Source organism: Electrona antarctica (assembly GCF_951216825.1).
Source record: "Electrona antarctica genome assembly, chromosome: 15".
NCBI lineage: Eukaryota > Metazoa > Chordata > Actinopteri > Myctophiformes > Myctophidae > Electrona > Electrona antarctica.
The window spans coordinates 7,745,239-7,758,283 of NC_136796.1; the positions used below are offsets into that span (position 1 = coordinate 7,745,239).

Below are 13,045 nucleotides of genomic sequence, written 5' to 3' on the forward strand. Positions count from 1 at the left end.
CTTTGCCAGTGACCTATGAATAGTATTAAGATTAGAAGCTATATTAGAAGCTGCTAGATGTGAGATGAAACATGATTGATTTATGTGGCCAGGGTGTGACCTCAGTCACTTACAGTATGACGTATCTATGATGCATCACTCCAAATATGGGGAAGCTTTCAACCCTCACTGACTTCCATTGTAAAATTAGATTAAATATTAGCCTATTGGCAACATGCTCAAGAAAGTATATTATATATATATACAGTGTATATCGTGTGTGATACAGGCTACAATTCTAATATTGTCTGTAATAATGCTACCTTTTTAATATTGTGACACAATTGTTATTGTATGCTAATTTTTCAATAATCTAAATACATTTCAATCCTTTCTGGCTGGAGGCTTAGGGCCGATTCATACTCCTATTTTACCGTTGTTTCGGCGCTGTAGTGCCGAAATGATTTCGGCTCGTCAGAAATTTTCAGTAGCACCGAAGAGCCGACTTTAGGACGGTACCCGCCCCCCCGAACCTCAAATGACGTCACATTGTAGGCTCTACAGAGCCGAACCGACTTTTATTCGGCTCTAAAATAGGAGTATGAATCGGCCCTTAGGAGCAGCGTTAGGGGGACTTTGTTTAGGGCCCCAAAAAACATAGACTTTATAACCAACGTGTTCTGTAAATATGAACATGGTAATTCTCAAAAGAATCAGCATTTGGGGGCTCATGAAGATCTGTCCTCCAGATGGCACATTGGAAATGGGATCTCTTCACGTTTTCCTTGAAGGCCCCTGATTGGCCGAGGGTGTCACCGACATACGCAGCCGAAAACAGTACTTGCACCGCTCTGCTCGCGCAAATAAAAACAGTACTTGCGCTGCTCTGCTCGCACAAATAAAAACAGTACATCAACATACATAGCTGTTACCTATCCACTTTGTGACACTTTGTATAAGGCCTTCACAGAGCGCTTCCACTTTTCACGGCCAGCTGCTGCAGTCCTCTCTTCAGACCATATGATTTCCATCCTGCTTCTATATGTCTGCTGTTGATTTCCAACAGAAGACATAGAAGCTGTCGATATACCAAGCAACGAAATGAATGTGATCTTGCTATGGCCTTGATGATGTTATGTCAATGGGTGAAGGCATGGATGGCAAATACAGGGAGAAAGACAACATCTAAAATGCCAAGATAGCCTTCAAGGACAACGTGAAGAGAGTCCATTTCCAATGTTCCATCTGGAGCAGTGGATCCCAAACTTTTTCATGTCAAGGACCCCCAAATTGACACTAATTAGCCCACAGCTCCCCATTTGAAGGGATATGCCAGGGACCCCCATAAGAGATTTTTACGGCTCTAGCAGTGATTCTCAAACATTTCAGGCTACGCATCCCCATTAAATGCCTTCTTTTTTTCTGACTCATATCGAACCGTTTGGTTCCATTTGTACACTCTCAGAGTTACAGACCCATAAGGGTTCATTTGGTTCCTAACGATCATTTAGCCCCTGGAACTCCATCAAGGACCCCTGGGGTTCCCCGGACCCCAATTTGGGAACTACTGATCTGGAGGACAGCTCTTCATGAGCCCCAAAATGCTGATCCCACTGACTATGGATGGGAGAGAAATAGGAAACTCAAGTCCCTCCAGCCAGTCACATTACCATTTACCAGACAACCTGTACATATATGAAAAATCACACCTGTGTGAACTGAGTGGTGTAAGGTCTTATATATAAGCCTGTCTGACGTAATGAAATCATGTCTGACGTAATGAAATCACACCCGGGTGAACAGGGTGAGCATAGCAACCATGCTCATTTTTTCTGCACAAACAAAGCCAGTAATGAAATCACACCCGGGTGAACAGGGTGAGCATAACAACCATGCTCATTTTTTCTGCACAAAAAAGCCAGTTGTAGGAGTGGCACTCAAAAATAGTGTGTTGTGCATGTGCAGCAGAAACCCCTTGTAAGTTGTGCATCAGCCAGCCTGGTTCGCACAATGTTTTGCAAATGTCAAGGGAGAGCTGTTTGCAACAGTGAGAAAACAAAGCAACTCCAAGTCGAATATTTTGACGATGAAGAACCGTCATTGAAGTTGAACAACAAGTTGCACACATTAACTAGAGCAGGGGTTCTCAACGTATTTGACTGGGGACCCCCGGAAATGCTTTGGCCATGTCTCGCGACCCCCATTCCCACTCCCAATACAAATTGACCGCTACAATATCCTTAAAGATAGAAAGAAATCATAGATAAATACTGAAACCAGATAAAGGAAAGTTTATGCATGTACTGTGTGTACTATGTACATTTTTTATTTCTATTTTCCAGCCATTCAGTTGCAAAACAAAAGGAAAAAAAAGTTATTGTTTTTTAAATCGGGGGACCCCCCAAAATATTTTGCCGATCCCCCAAGGGGTCGCGACCCCCAGGTTGTGAACCCTTGAACTAGATGCAGCGATTCCAAAACTATTTTGGCCGCGCACCCCCTCCCCTGTTACCTCCCGACCTAGCTGACACATGGAAATTAAATATATTAACACTTATACCGCCATTGGCCGAGATCTACATCAATTAAAGGTGTAGTGAAATGAAAAAAACGTTTTTCACACTTTTAGACCATATCCGTGGTCATCATATGGTCATACCTAACAATGGATGCCAAAAAAGTGGGAAAATTCTCATTTTTGTGTGTTTTTATATCAAACGTCCATAAAAATATATTTTGTATTACTTCCTGAAAACGAAAACGTGCTGCGTGATGACGTGTCGAGGCCAACATCGATAAAAGCCAATAAAAATGAAGCTCACCAGTTTAATTCCCCATATCTCCGCATCCGTCCAGCACAGGCTGCACAGCTGCTACTGATTACAGAAATCTTCCGTTTGTATTCCCATTCAAGATAACATCCAGAGAGTGTATTACTCGGTTTCAACTTAATCATCACGCTAAAAATGTATCTGAAAACATTATAGGGTAGAAATAAGCCACATTAAGAGTAAACTGGTAAAGCTGGCCGACTATCAGATTTGTAAACAAACATCCACAGATTCCACACGCTGTCCTGCGTAGCATAGCTACCCGTCCCTAGCTACCGTCCCATCCCCTGAAGGGATGCGACGCTCTCATTGGTTCAGAAACTTCATAGCGGTGTTTCAACTTGAGACTTCAAAATAAAATGTCCACCATTTCCGTTTCACTACGCCTTTAAAGCTCATTATTTAATAAAACCCTCAATGCCATTGCCATAGATCAATGGCAATTGCGCTTTAATAGCGCTTTCGATCGATCAAGTCATAATGCTACTTACGTTAGCATCGGGTTGCTAGCTGGTGCTCTCAATAACACAGGATCGCGGCATTAAAATCATTGTGGCCATAATCACCCATTCTATCTGTTTCTTTCAATCGCCTGTATCTCCTATTCCTTGTCCCAGAAGGTTTATTCCAGGGCCCAGAGCAGACGATGCGATCCTTCTGCATCATGTTAAAGCAACACCCGTGGCAAACATGGAACGATACAGCATCGTCACACAAACCAACATAATTTCACAACATCTGGTCTAGATAGATTTTTCAAAATAAGAGCATAATTTGTCAATAAATGCTAATAATATGTGCAACATCTAACATATTATTAAAAATCACACCCGTGTGAACTGAGTGGTGTAAGGTCTTATATAGACTGATCAGCTGTGGTCTGACGTAATGTCTGACGTAATGAAATCACACCCGTGTGAACTGGATGACCATAGCAACCATGCTCATTTTTTGGTACGAACAGACAGACAGACAAACTAACAAAGCCAGTTGTAGGAGTGGTTTACACCACTCAAAAATTGGCCACCTAGCATGTGTCGCATATATCTACATATGCATATATCCACATATATGCAAATATATGAAGCTGAATATGGCATATATTCTGCATATACTTGCCATATATGTGTACTATCATGACAACCTGCATTTTCTGTTCGTTCGTTGCGTCACCCATGCCTCGCCCCATATTTGGTCACGCCACGTGACATTATGGAGACCCTTAGATATATGGTCAGTCCAACCACTGTGGTTGCCACGACGTGACTCAGACTTGCAAATGAACCAAGTTGGTACAATACATGGAGAAGACTGGATCATCACCTACATCTGCATATACAGTATGGAGCCCGCCAGCAAATCTACATCTGACCTCACTGACACCAGATTAATAGTTTTACGCATGCTTCTCAACTGTGCCATATTAAAGGACCACTTCACCACTTTTCAACTTATCTTCATAATTGGTCCTCACTAATATTCAATCATGATAAAATACCCAAAAATACTCTACTCTGTCTCATAGGAAGGCTGTGGGCAGTTCAGAAACCCGTCAACCAGTGACATCATCATTAGGCAGATTTTTTTTAAACAAGTTTTTTTTTTATCGTGAGAATGATGGCTTCCATTATCACATTGCAACTTTTGAGGAATAGAAAGCCTGCCGTTTCTATTTGCTTGGATTCCCATCAATGATGTCACTGGTGGACGGGTTTCTGAACTGCCCACAGCCCTCCCATGAGACACAGACCGAATGCCTATTTATGGAGTTCCCTGATGTCATCAATATTAAGCCCATATATGGGAATGTCAATATATGGCCATATCATGACAGTCTCATGATAACCAGTGTGGTTGCCGCGACGCAAGTCACACTTGCAAATGAACCAAGTTGATACAACACATGGAACTCCATATGTGGAGCTGACTAGCATCACCTGGATATATATGAAGATCACGACACTGACCTCATCAAACCCTGGATAGCCATACATGGTTTGACATGCTAGATCTGAATATATGGAGCCGGCCAGCAACTCTACACCTTGCCCTAAAGGGCAAGGTCTCTTCTCGCCCTCAGGACGTTTTACTGGTATATTTAAATTTAAATAAAACCATAGCACCACCATTAGCCTTTTCATGTCACGCACCCCCTAGAAGGCATTTGCGCACCACAGGGGGTGCACACACCATAGTTTGGGAACCCCTGAACTAGAGAAAAGGTTTACAAAAACAAAATACCCCGCAGTAATTGCATACACGACTCGGTCCTGTTGAATGTTTATAATTATGCAAATTTCACTGAACAAAAATATCATTTAACTTTTTTTGCAACAATTTTATATTTCATACACTAGGCCCATGGATTACATTTCAATAATAAAGGTTATAGAAAACAAAATGTCTGAGACCAAGACATTTATTTTTGTATTGAATACAGAGGTATACCGTATATGGTCGCATATTACCCCCTATAAAAAATAGCTGAATGCTGTCAGCCGGTCAGCAGGTGGATTCATGAATGTATGTATATAGACAATATTTTAGGTAAATAAAAAGGTCTTATTCCACGCCCCCTGCCGGCTGCTGGACTTCACTGCATGTGGGCGGAGTGTTCACACAGATTGATTGAATCCTTTATTAACAGTTTGCATACAAAGGCACATGAAAGGACACAAGGTCTACCAGAGGATTTAACATTTAACATTTTGAATGACATACAAATATAAAGTATGAATACCAGAACGCTCGCCTCAAACCACCATGGATCGCTAAGAAAGCTTGCCCCAACGGTCACCCTACAGGGTCGGTCCGGACACCCCAGAGGTTCGGTCCCGTCACCCCCGCAAATCGTTCCATGTATTTCTACAGAGAGGGGAATTATAATGACCAAGAGCCACAGAATATGTTGTGCATTTTGAACACCAAATATATCAAAAGAAAGAAGAGTCTCTTACTTTAACACTGAGAATGTGCTTTTGAACAGACTTTTATGTTGCTGTTTCACTTCCATGTAATATGAAGTGCAAGCTTTGCTCAGTTCACTTGACACCATTTTATTCAGCATCAGCATAGTTTTTCTTTGAGTGGTACAGTGTGTAACATTTCCCCTGGTGTAAGGGGATACAACAGCTTTTACACTGGTACCTCGTCTCACTCCGCACTCCTGACTTCTTCAGGCAAACCCTGCATCGCTTAGCTGGATACAGCTTTTTGGGGGAGGGCGGGATCCGAACAAGTTCATGGGCCGCCATGTTTCTATCCAGTCTGCTGTTAGGATCATTGTGTGGTACCCTAATTTTGGGTGGAAGGTCATCGCCCGTCAGGCCCACCCATGACTTTACGATACTTAGCAAGAATGTGAGTTGACATTTACAGCTGCCCTGTGGGTTTTTAGCTTTGTAAAGGATAAAAGCATTGTACACACTGATCTGAAACATGTAGGCTACAAACTTTTTTGTCCACTTGTGTGTTCTCCTGACAAACGGGTAGTACAAAATGTTTTGGTCCAATCTATCAACTCCATTCATTGACTTGTTGTATTCTACAACACAAAGAGGCTTCTGTTTTGGAACTTTATCCGTCTCGCCTCTCTGCCATACCAGAACTTCTCTCATCTCGTTCTTGTGGAATGTTGAAACCATTTTCACTATGCATCTGTCCTGCCACGCCAAGACCATTACCCTGTTATTGTGACGCATGATTGTTTTCCCATTTCTCAGGTCAGATTTTTTAACATGTCGAATGACTCCTGGTTCGCCTCGATTTCTTCTTAGTGTGCCACAGACATGCGTTTTCAGATCAAGTAGTTTCTTACACATTGCTACAGAATTGTAAAAGTTATCCATGAACAATCTATAGCCGTAACCTGCTAGGCGATCAAGAAGGAAGACAATTGTGTCCCCGAGGGGAGAACCTTCTCCACAGTAGGGCTTCATGTTGAAACAATACCCTGTCTCAGAATCACACAGGATGTAGGATTTTATGCCATATCTGATAGGTTTTTGGGGATTGTACACTTTGAAATTTAGGCGCCCACGCCACAGAAGCGTACCTTCATCAATGCAAATGTTTGTGTTTGGTTGAAACATTTCACGGAATTTGCAGAGTAAGTAATCTAAGACCGGGCGGATCTTGTACAGCCTGTCAGTACCATTGTCTAATGTGCTATCACTGAACTGAAGAAAGCTCCATATATTTTGAAACCTGTTGCGAGCCATGGTCCTGCTGAAGTAGGGGCTAGTTAGTGTTTCATCTGTAGACCAGTACAGATCTATTTGAGGCTTATGAATGATACCAGTGAGAAAAAAGAGCCCTAGGAAGAGTTTTAGTTCTGTAACTGTGACAGGTTTCCATGCATGAGCTCTAGAATGTGGCACTCTACCGAATGTGACAGTTTTAGCAAACCTCTTTGCATTGTTGTTAGTCTGAACAACCATATGCTGGAGCAGCTCATCAGTCAGTAATAGCTCAAGAAAGTCAATTGGTTTGTCTGAATCAAGAGCAGCAGCACCATTGATAAGTCCAGGCTTTGCAGTGAAAGGAATGTCCTCTGGCTGCCAGTTGGTTTTAGACCACTCAGGATCTCCAGCTGGAAGACTGCCATCAGGCTCGGCACCACTCCCACCCTCTGCAGCTGTGCTGTCCTGTGTTGGACCTGTAAATGATAGAAAATACATAATTACCATGAAATACTTTTTTGGGGGGGGGTTTAGCTTTGTATTGAACAAATTGATCTCAAACAGATAGGATACAAATGCATTTCTCCACTTGTTTGACAAACATATAGTACACAATGTTTTGTTCCATTTTATCAACTCCATTCATTGACTTATTGTTTTGTTCTTACCTCTATTTTCACTGCCAGCAGATGGTAATCTAGACGCTGGCCGTGGCATCTCCAACTCTGTGTCTGTGTCTGAAATTCACAGTAAAATTATGGTAGTTTAGTTTAGTTTATGGTAGTTTAAAAAAATCAAATCAATTCACAATTTAGACATTTAGCAGAAGTTCTCATCCAGAGTGACTTACAATTATGTAATACATCAAATGCAGAGATACATAGTTAAATAGTTACCATGCATCTACTGTCATAGTAAATACATAGGCAACATCATTATCAAATAGTAAATACATCACATGCATAGATACAGTATAAATACATTCATTTAATCTCAAACATGATAAAAATGGACGTCTTCTCACCACTGGCATCTTGGACTGAAGAACATCTGCTTATTGGGCCTGAGTCCCTCATCGGTGTCAATTCTTCCACGTCTGTGTCGGAGGAATCCGTAAGATCCATGGCTTGACGACATGAAATGAGTGCGCATACAGATTAAAAATTCACAATTCATAACCTTTTGCATACTTGTATATTTTGCAGTAATAAAGCATTGTGTGTGTTACAAAATCCCACAACAACTGTTTGGGAACCGCTGGTCTAGAATAATACATACTGTACAGTATGTAATACATAAATGCAGAGATACATAGTTACCATGCATCTGCTGTCATATTAAATACATACAAAGGCTACATCGCATCCATAGATACCTTATAAATACATTCATCTCAAACACAATGAAAATGTCTTCTACTACTTACTATCTAGGAATGGAGTACTTCTGCTCGGTGGCCTTGCCCCCCTCATCGGTTTCCATTCTTCTTCCGACTCCAGCTCTGTGTCGTAGTGTAAGCTGAAGTGGTGCCCGTGGCTTCTATCATCCTGCAACTGCCCTCGCTTGTCCCTGTCTCGCTTCCGTCTGCGAGCTTCCTGTGGTTGCCTACATTGGTTGTCAAAATGCCTGTCTTGCGGTTCTTCTTTGAAGTCATGCTGGCCTGGTACAGGTGTCCGTTGACCTTGAGGTCTTTCTGTGATGCTTCTCTTATGCTGGCTTGGTACAGGTGTCCGTTGGCCTTGAGGACCTTCTGTGATGTTTCCGTCATGCTGGCCTGGTGGAGGTGCCCTTTGGCCTTGAGGACTTTTTGAGACGTTTCCAACATGCTGGCCTGGTGGAGGTGTCCGTTGGTCTTGAGGACCTTCTGTGACGTTTCCGTCATGCTGGCCTGGTGGAGGGGCCCGTTTGTCTTGAGGACCTTCTGTGACGTTTCCGTCATGCTGTCCTGGTGGAGGTGCCCTTTGGCCTTGAGGACCTTTTGAGACGTTTCCACCATGTTGTCCTGGTGGAGGTGTCCGTTGGTCTTGAGGACCTTCTGTGACGTTTCCGTCATGCTGGCCTGGTGGAGGTGCCCGTTGGTCTTGAGGACCTTCTGTGACGTTTCCGTCATGCTGTCCTGGTGGAGGTGCCCTTTGGCCTTGAGGACCTTTTGAGACGTTTCCACCATGCTGTCCTGGTGGAGGTGTCCGTTGGTCTTGAGGACCTTCTGTGACGTTTCCGTCATGCTGGCCTGGTGGAGGTGCCCGTTGGTCTTGAGGACCTTCTATGACGTTTCCGTCATGCTGTCCTGGTGGAGGTGCCCGTTGGCCTTGAGGACCTTCTGAGACGTTTATGCCATGCTGGCCTGGTGGAGGTGCCCGTTGGTCTTGAAGACCTTCTGTGACGTTTCCGTCATGCTGTCCTGGTGGAGGTGCCCGTTGGTCTTGAAGACCTTCTGTGACGTTTCCGTCATGCTGTCCTGGTGGAGGTGCCCGTTGGTCTTGAAGACCTTCTGAGACGTTTCTGCCATGCTGGCCTGGTACAGGTGTCCGTTGGCCTTGAGGACCTTCTGTGATGTTTCCGTCATGCTGGCCTTGTGGAGTTGTCCATTGGTCGTTGCTCATATGGTGGTAATCAGCCGACATGCCTACTGGGCCTGGGCTTTTTAGCTATGAGAATGGAGGACGGCACATGATTATTAATTTATTCCCCCCTCTTTTAACCCATTTAGGATGGGAACCCCTTTTGGGGTAGTTGTTGCTATGTACAGTATATCTCTGCTGTCGGGGAGAAACCACCTAACTCCAAAATGTTTATCTTTCAGGAAATGAAAAATATACATTTAGCAGGAAATTAAGAAAAAAAATATTTTTAAAACAATGCAATACTGCCTCATCAAAGTTGGTATTGTGACTTTATATATTGTCAATTACTTGCATTAGAGGTCGGGGGAGAGGTGGTGGAGTGCTTTTTAATTGTTTCAACTGTCTCACGTCTAGCGCAAAAGATTAACAAGAATAAAAACAATAATCACCCGTGTGAAGTTGTGAACTGAGCTGTGCAACTATACATACTGTACTACTCGTACTGTACTGTACTGTACTGTACTGTACTACTCTTGTGCTGTACCATACTGTGCTGTACTGTACTACTCGTACTGTACCGTACTATACTGTACTACTCATACTGTACCATACTGTACTGTACTCTAGTAATTGTACTGTACCGTACTGTACTACATGTACAGTACCGTACTTGTATTGTACCGTACTGCACTGTAGTACTCGTACTGTATCGTACAGATATTGTCTATTGTGTATATCATTCTTGTTTTTAACCAAATATGGGCCGTGATATTAAAGGTGGCACAATGACAGCATTCGAAAATGGGTTTTAATTAAGAACGGAAAAATAATCTAACTTGTTACTTTTCTCAGAAATTAATTTGTAATGTAACAGGATTATTTTTATGGGCAGTAATCCAGTAAGCAAAGCAAAGCAAAGTTCTTTGTTTACCCAGGGTGAATGGACTAAGCTCGAGATGCTTGTTTACAGCCAGACCCTGCTCATAGAACATTTCATGGTAGGGGTTCAATGCCTTGCTCAAGGGCACTTCAGCGGTGGTAATTTTAACGTGCCGGTCCGGGGATTCGAACTGGCGACCTTCCGATAACAAGACCGCTCCGCAAACCATTCGGCCACCGCTGCAGTAACCTAACAACGTTACTTTAGAAAGTAACGATGCCCAACACTGGTCACTGGAACAACATATTTTGATATGGGGGCCAAATACATATCATTTTTGGGCCCTTGACACGAAAACGTTTGAACCACTGATTTATAGCAACAGAAGTTTTACATAAAACCTGTTTTTATGTGTAGAATCAGTCCCGGGTCTTAACAAGTTATGTAAATACACATCAATTAACATCTATTTCAAAGGACAAACATTGTCCTTTGAAATAGGCATTGGCATGCAGTGTGCATGGTGAAACCGTGAAACATATACCTTTTTCAATCTTTTCTTGGCTTGGAATTCTTTAAGAAGGTTGCAAAGTGTGTTCTTCAGGAAGTCAGCATCCTCCTCGTCCTCAATCTCAATGTTGTTCTAGTAGAGGATAGAAAACAGTGAAAAGATTATAGTGGAATGACTTCCAAGTTGGCATTCCATTTATTTTTATTTTCACAGATCGGTGAAGCAATAGTATCCACCGGCTGTTTTCGCCGGCAAATTTGAATCCGCCCCTCTAGGCCAGAAATCACACTGGCTGGAGCAGGCTATGCACCGACTGATTCAGGAGCTTACCATTAAATCAAAGACATTGCCAGACTTTGGAGTTTTCTCTGAGAAAGAGCCAGGGTTCTCTCTTGGGTAACTTTCAGTGTTGTACTGGCCCTAAAAAAGAACAGGATATCATTACAGTGATATGCCACATCAATTAAGTCATTATACGGATTAGATAAAGCTGTCAAACCATTAATAAAATGCTGGTCAGATTTCTCAACTGAAAGCAGGATTTTACCATATCAAAGCAGAGCTGCCAACCCTCACGCAATTGGGTGTGAGAGTCACGCAATTGACCCTCTTCACACGCACTCACGCCACACATTGTGTTTCTCACGCCGTCAAATCACCCCAATTGGAGAATTGCGTCAACTCATAGATCACTGAGAAATTCATTTCAGCCGGTATATGGGCAACAAAGATAATTGAATTATTCTCTGAATAATTCATGTGCTATATTCTACACATCCAAAATGTTAAAAAAAAGAAGAAAATAAATCTCCGCTGACGGCGGCCGAACGCATCATGACACTAAAGTCTCACTCTTGCATTTTCCTGTAAGTTGGCAGCCCTGTATCAAAGATTGCTTGGCACTCAGCAGGTTGGATTTGAGTAAGTCCCTGCGACATACTAGCGTCATGTCCAGGGGGTGTACTTGTACATCAAGCTGCCTCACGCTACAGAAACAGGAGATCGTTTCCTGCCCCATGGGCCTCATGGCTCAGCAAGGCTTACTTACCTGTTCGTCTATGTGTCTCTGAGGTCCATGGATGTCTTGTGTCATTGGTCCTAGAACTGGTCGAGGAGGACCATACATCTCTTGATCTGGAGATGTGTGTTCATCCAATGGCCTTTAAGAAGGAATAAAGGAAAAAGGAAATAAAAAACTGTTGACAAATAAGAAATAACGTACGAACAGGGTCTGAAGATGATGCGTTTCATATAAACTATATCGTCTCAGTCGGGTGGGAACTGTTACTTTTCAGGATTCAAATTCAAAAACAGCAAAAGTAGCAGATCTACAAGCTCAAATCAAAACGTGTCTCTACACACCACGTTTCAAGTTTGCAAGTCTGCTACATTTAATTATTTTGTGGGGGGTGTTGATTTATGAATAAACTGGCAACCGCAACGATTATACACATTTTCCTGTGTAAGATAGAAGTCAACCTGGTGTCATAACAAAAGACCCTGATGTCATAACAAAAAAACAACAACTAAGTCAATAAAGACTTACATCCCCTTGGCTTTCTCCATCTCCTCTTCACTGGCATTTGGCAAACGGCATCTGAGCGGCTCTGGGATGTCTGACATTGCTCTGGCACCTTCGGGGAGTCTGTTGTTGGGCATAGGAGGACCTCTCCTGCTGAAGTTAGGGTCACCTGCTGGCCCCTCTTGCCATTGTCCTATTTCCATAGGCTCAGCAAGCCTTGGCCTCTTGGCATCTTGGCCACTCGGTTCCCGCCTACCTGCGTTAGCGTTGCCAGGTCTGTTGGGTTCCCTGTCTAGAGACCGCCGCTGTTGGTTAGCGCCAGGGTAGAGTGGCCGATAGGGATCTTCCTCAGAGTAAGACCTGTCTTGACCCTCACCTCCAGGGTAGGATCTTTGGTGAGGATCTGGTCTGGGGTTCGAGTAGGGGTCGTCAGGAGACCATCTTTGCCTGAGGTGATTGCCAATGTCAAAGGGAACCCTTTCATGGGTAAAACCGATGGAAGTCCTGCCTTGAACACCTCCACCTGGCGCGGCTAGCCCAGAACCTTCTGGCTGGTAAGCTCGACTGTGAGGGTCAT

General features: G+C 43.2%; 1 protein-coding gene across 2 annotated transcripts; it reads right to left on the reverse strand.

Moving 5' to 3' along the window:
- Window positions 1-5,368: 5,368 nt before the first annotated feature.
- Window positions 5,369-13,045, reverse strand: LOC306937899 (uncharacterized protein). 2 transcript variants are annotated; one of them, XM_079521925.1, is made up of 8 exons: window positions 12,493-13,045; window positions 11,995-12,106; window positions 11,277-11,366; window positions 10,980-11,078; window positions 8,418-9,639; window positions 8,016-8,117; window positions 7,660-7,728; window positions 5,369-7,467 (listed from the first exon to the last, which is right to left on the reverse strand). In XM_079521925.1, exons 1-8 carry the CDS (start codon window positions 12,669-12,671, stop codon window positions 5,867-5,869), a joined length of 3,474 nt encoding a protein of 1,157 aa, XP_079378051.1. In that variant the 5' UTR covers window positions 12,672-13,045; the 3' UTR covers window positions 5,369-5,866. The 2 variants fall into 2 exon arrangements, with proteins under 2 accessions (XP_079378051.1, XP_079378052.1); XM_079521926.1 differs by lacking the exons at window positions 5,369-7,467; window positions 7,660-7,728; window positions 10,980-11,078; ... (1 more) ...; window positions 11,995-12,106; window positions 12,493-13,045 and having other exon boundaries at window positions 8,418-9,338.

Bases quoted from the DNA above. Each gene is read 5' to 3' on its own strand.
- LOC306937899 (XM_079521925.1), bottom strand. From the start codon at position 12,671: ATGGAAATAGGACAATGGCAAGAGGGGCCAGCAGGTGACCCTAACTTC. The intron at 12,107-12,492 runs GTAAGTCTTTAT...TCCTTCTTAAAG, and splicing joins ATGGAGAAAGCCAAGGGGAT to GCCATTGGATGAACACACAT. The intron at 7,468-7,659 runs GTAAGAACAAAA...TATCATTTACAG, and splicing joins TGCTGGCAGTGAAAATAGAG to GTCCAACACAGGACAGCACA.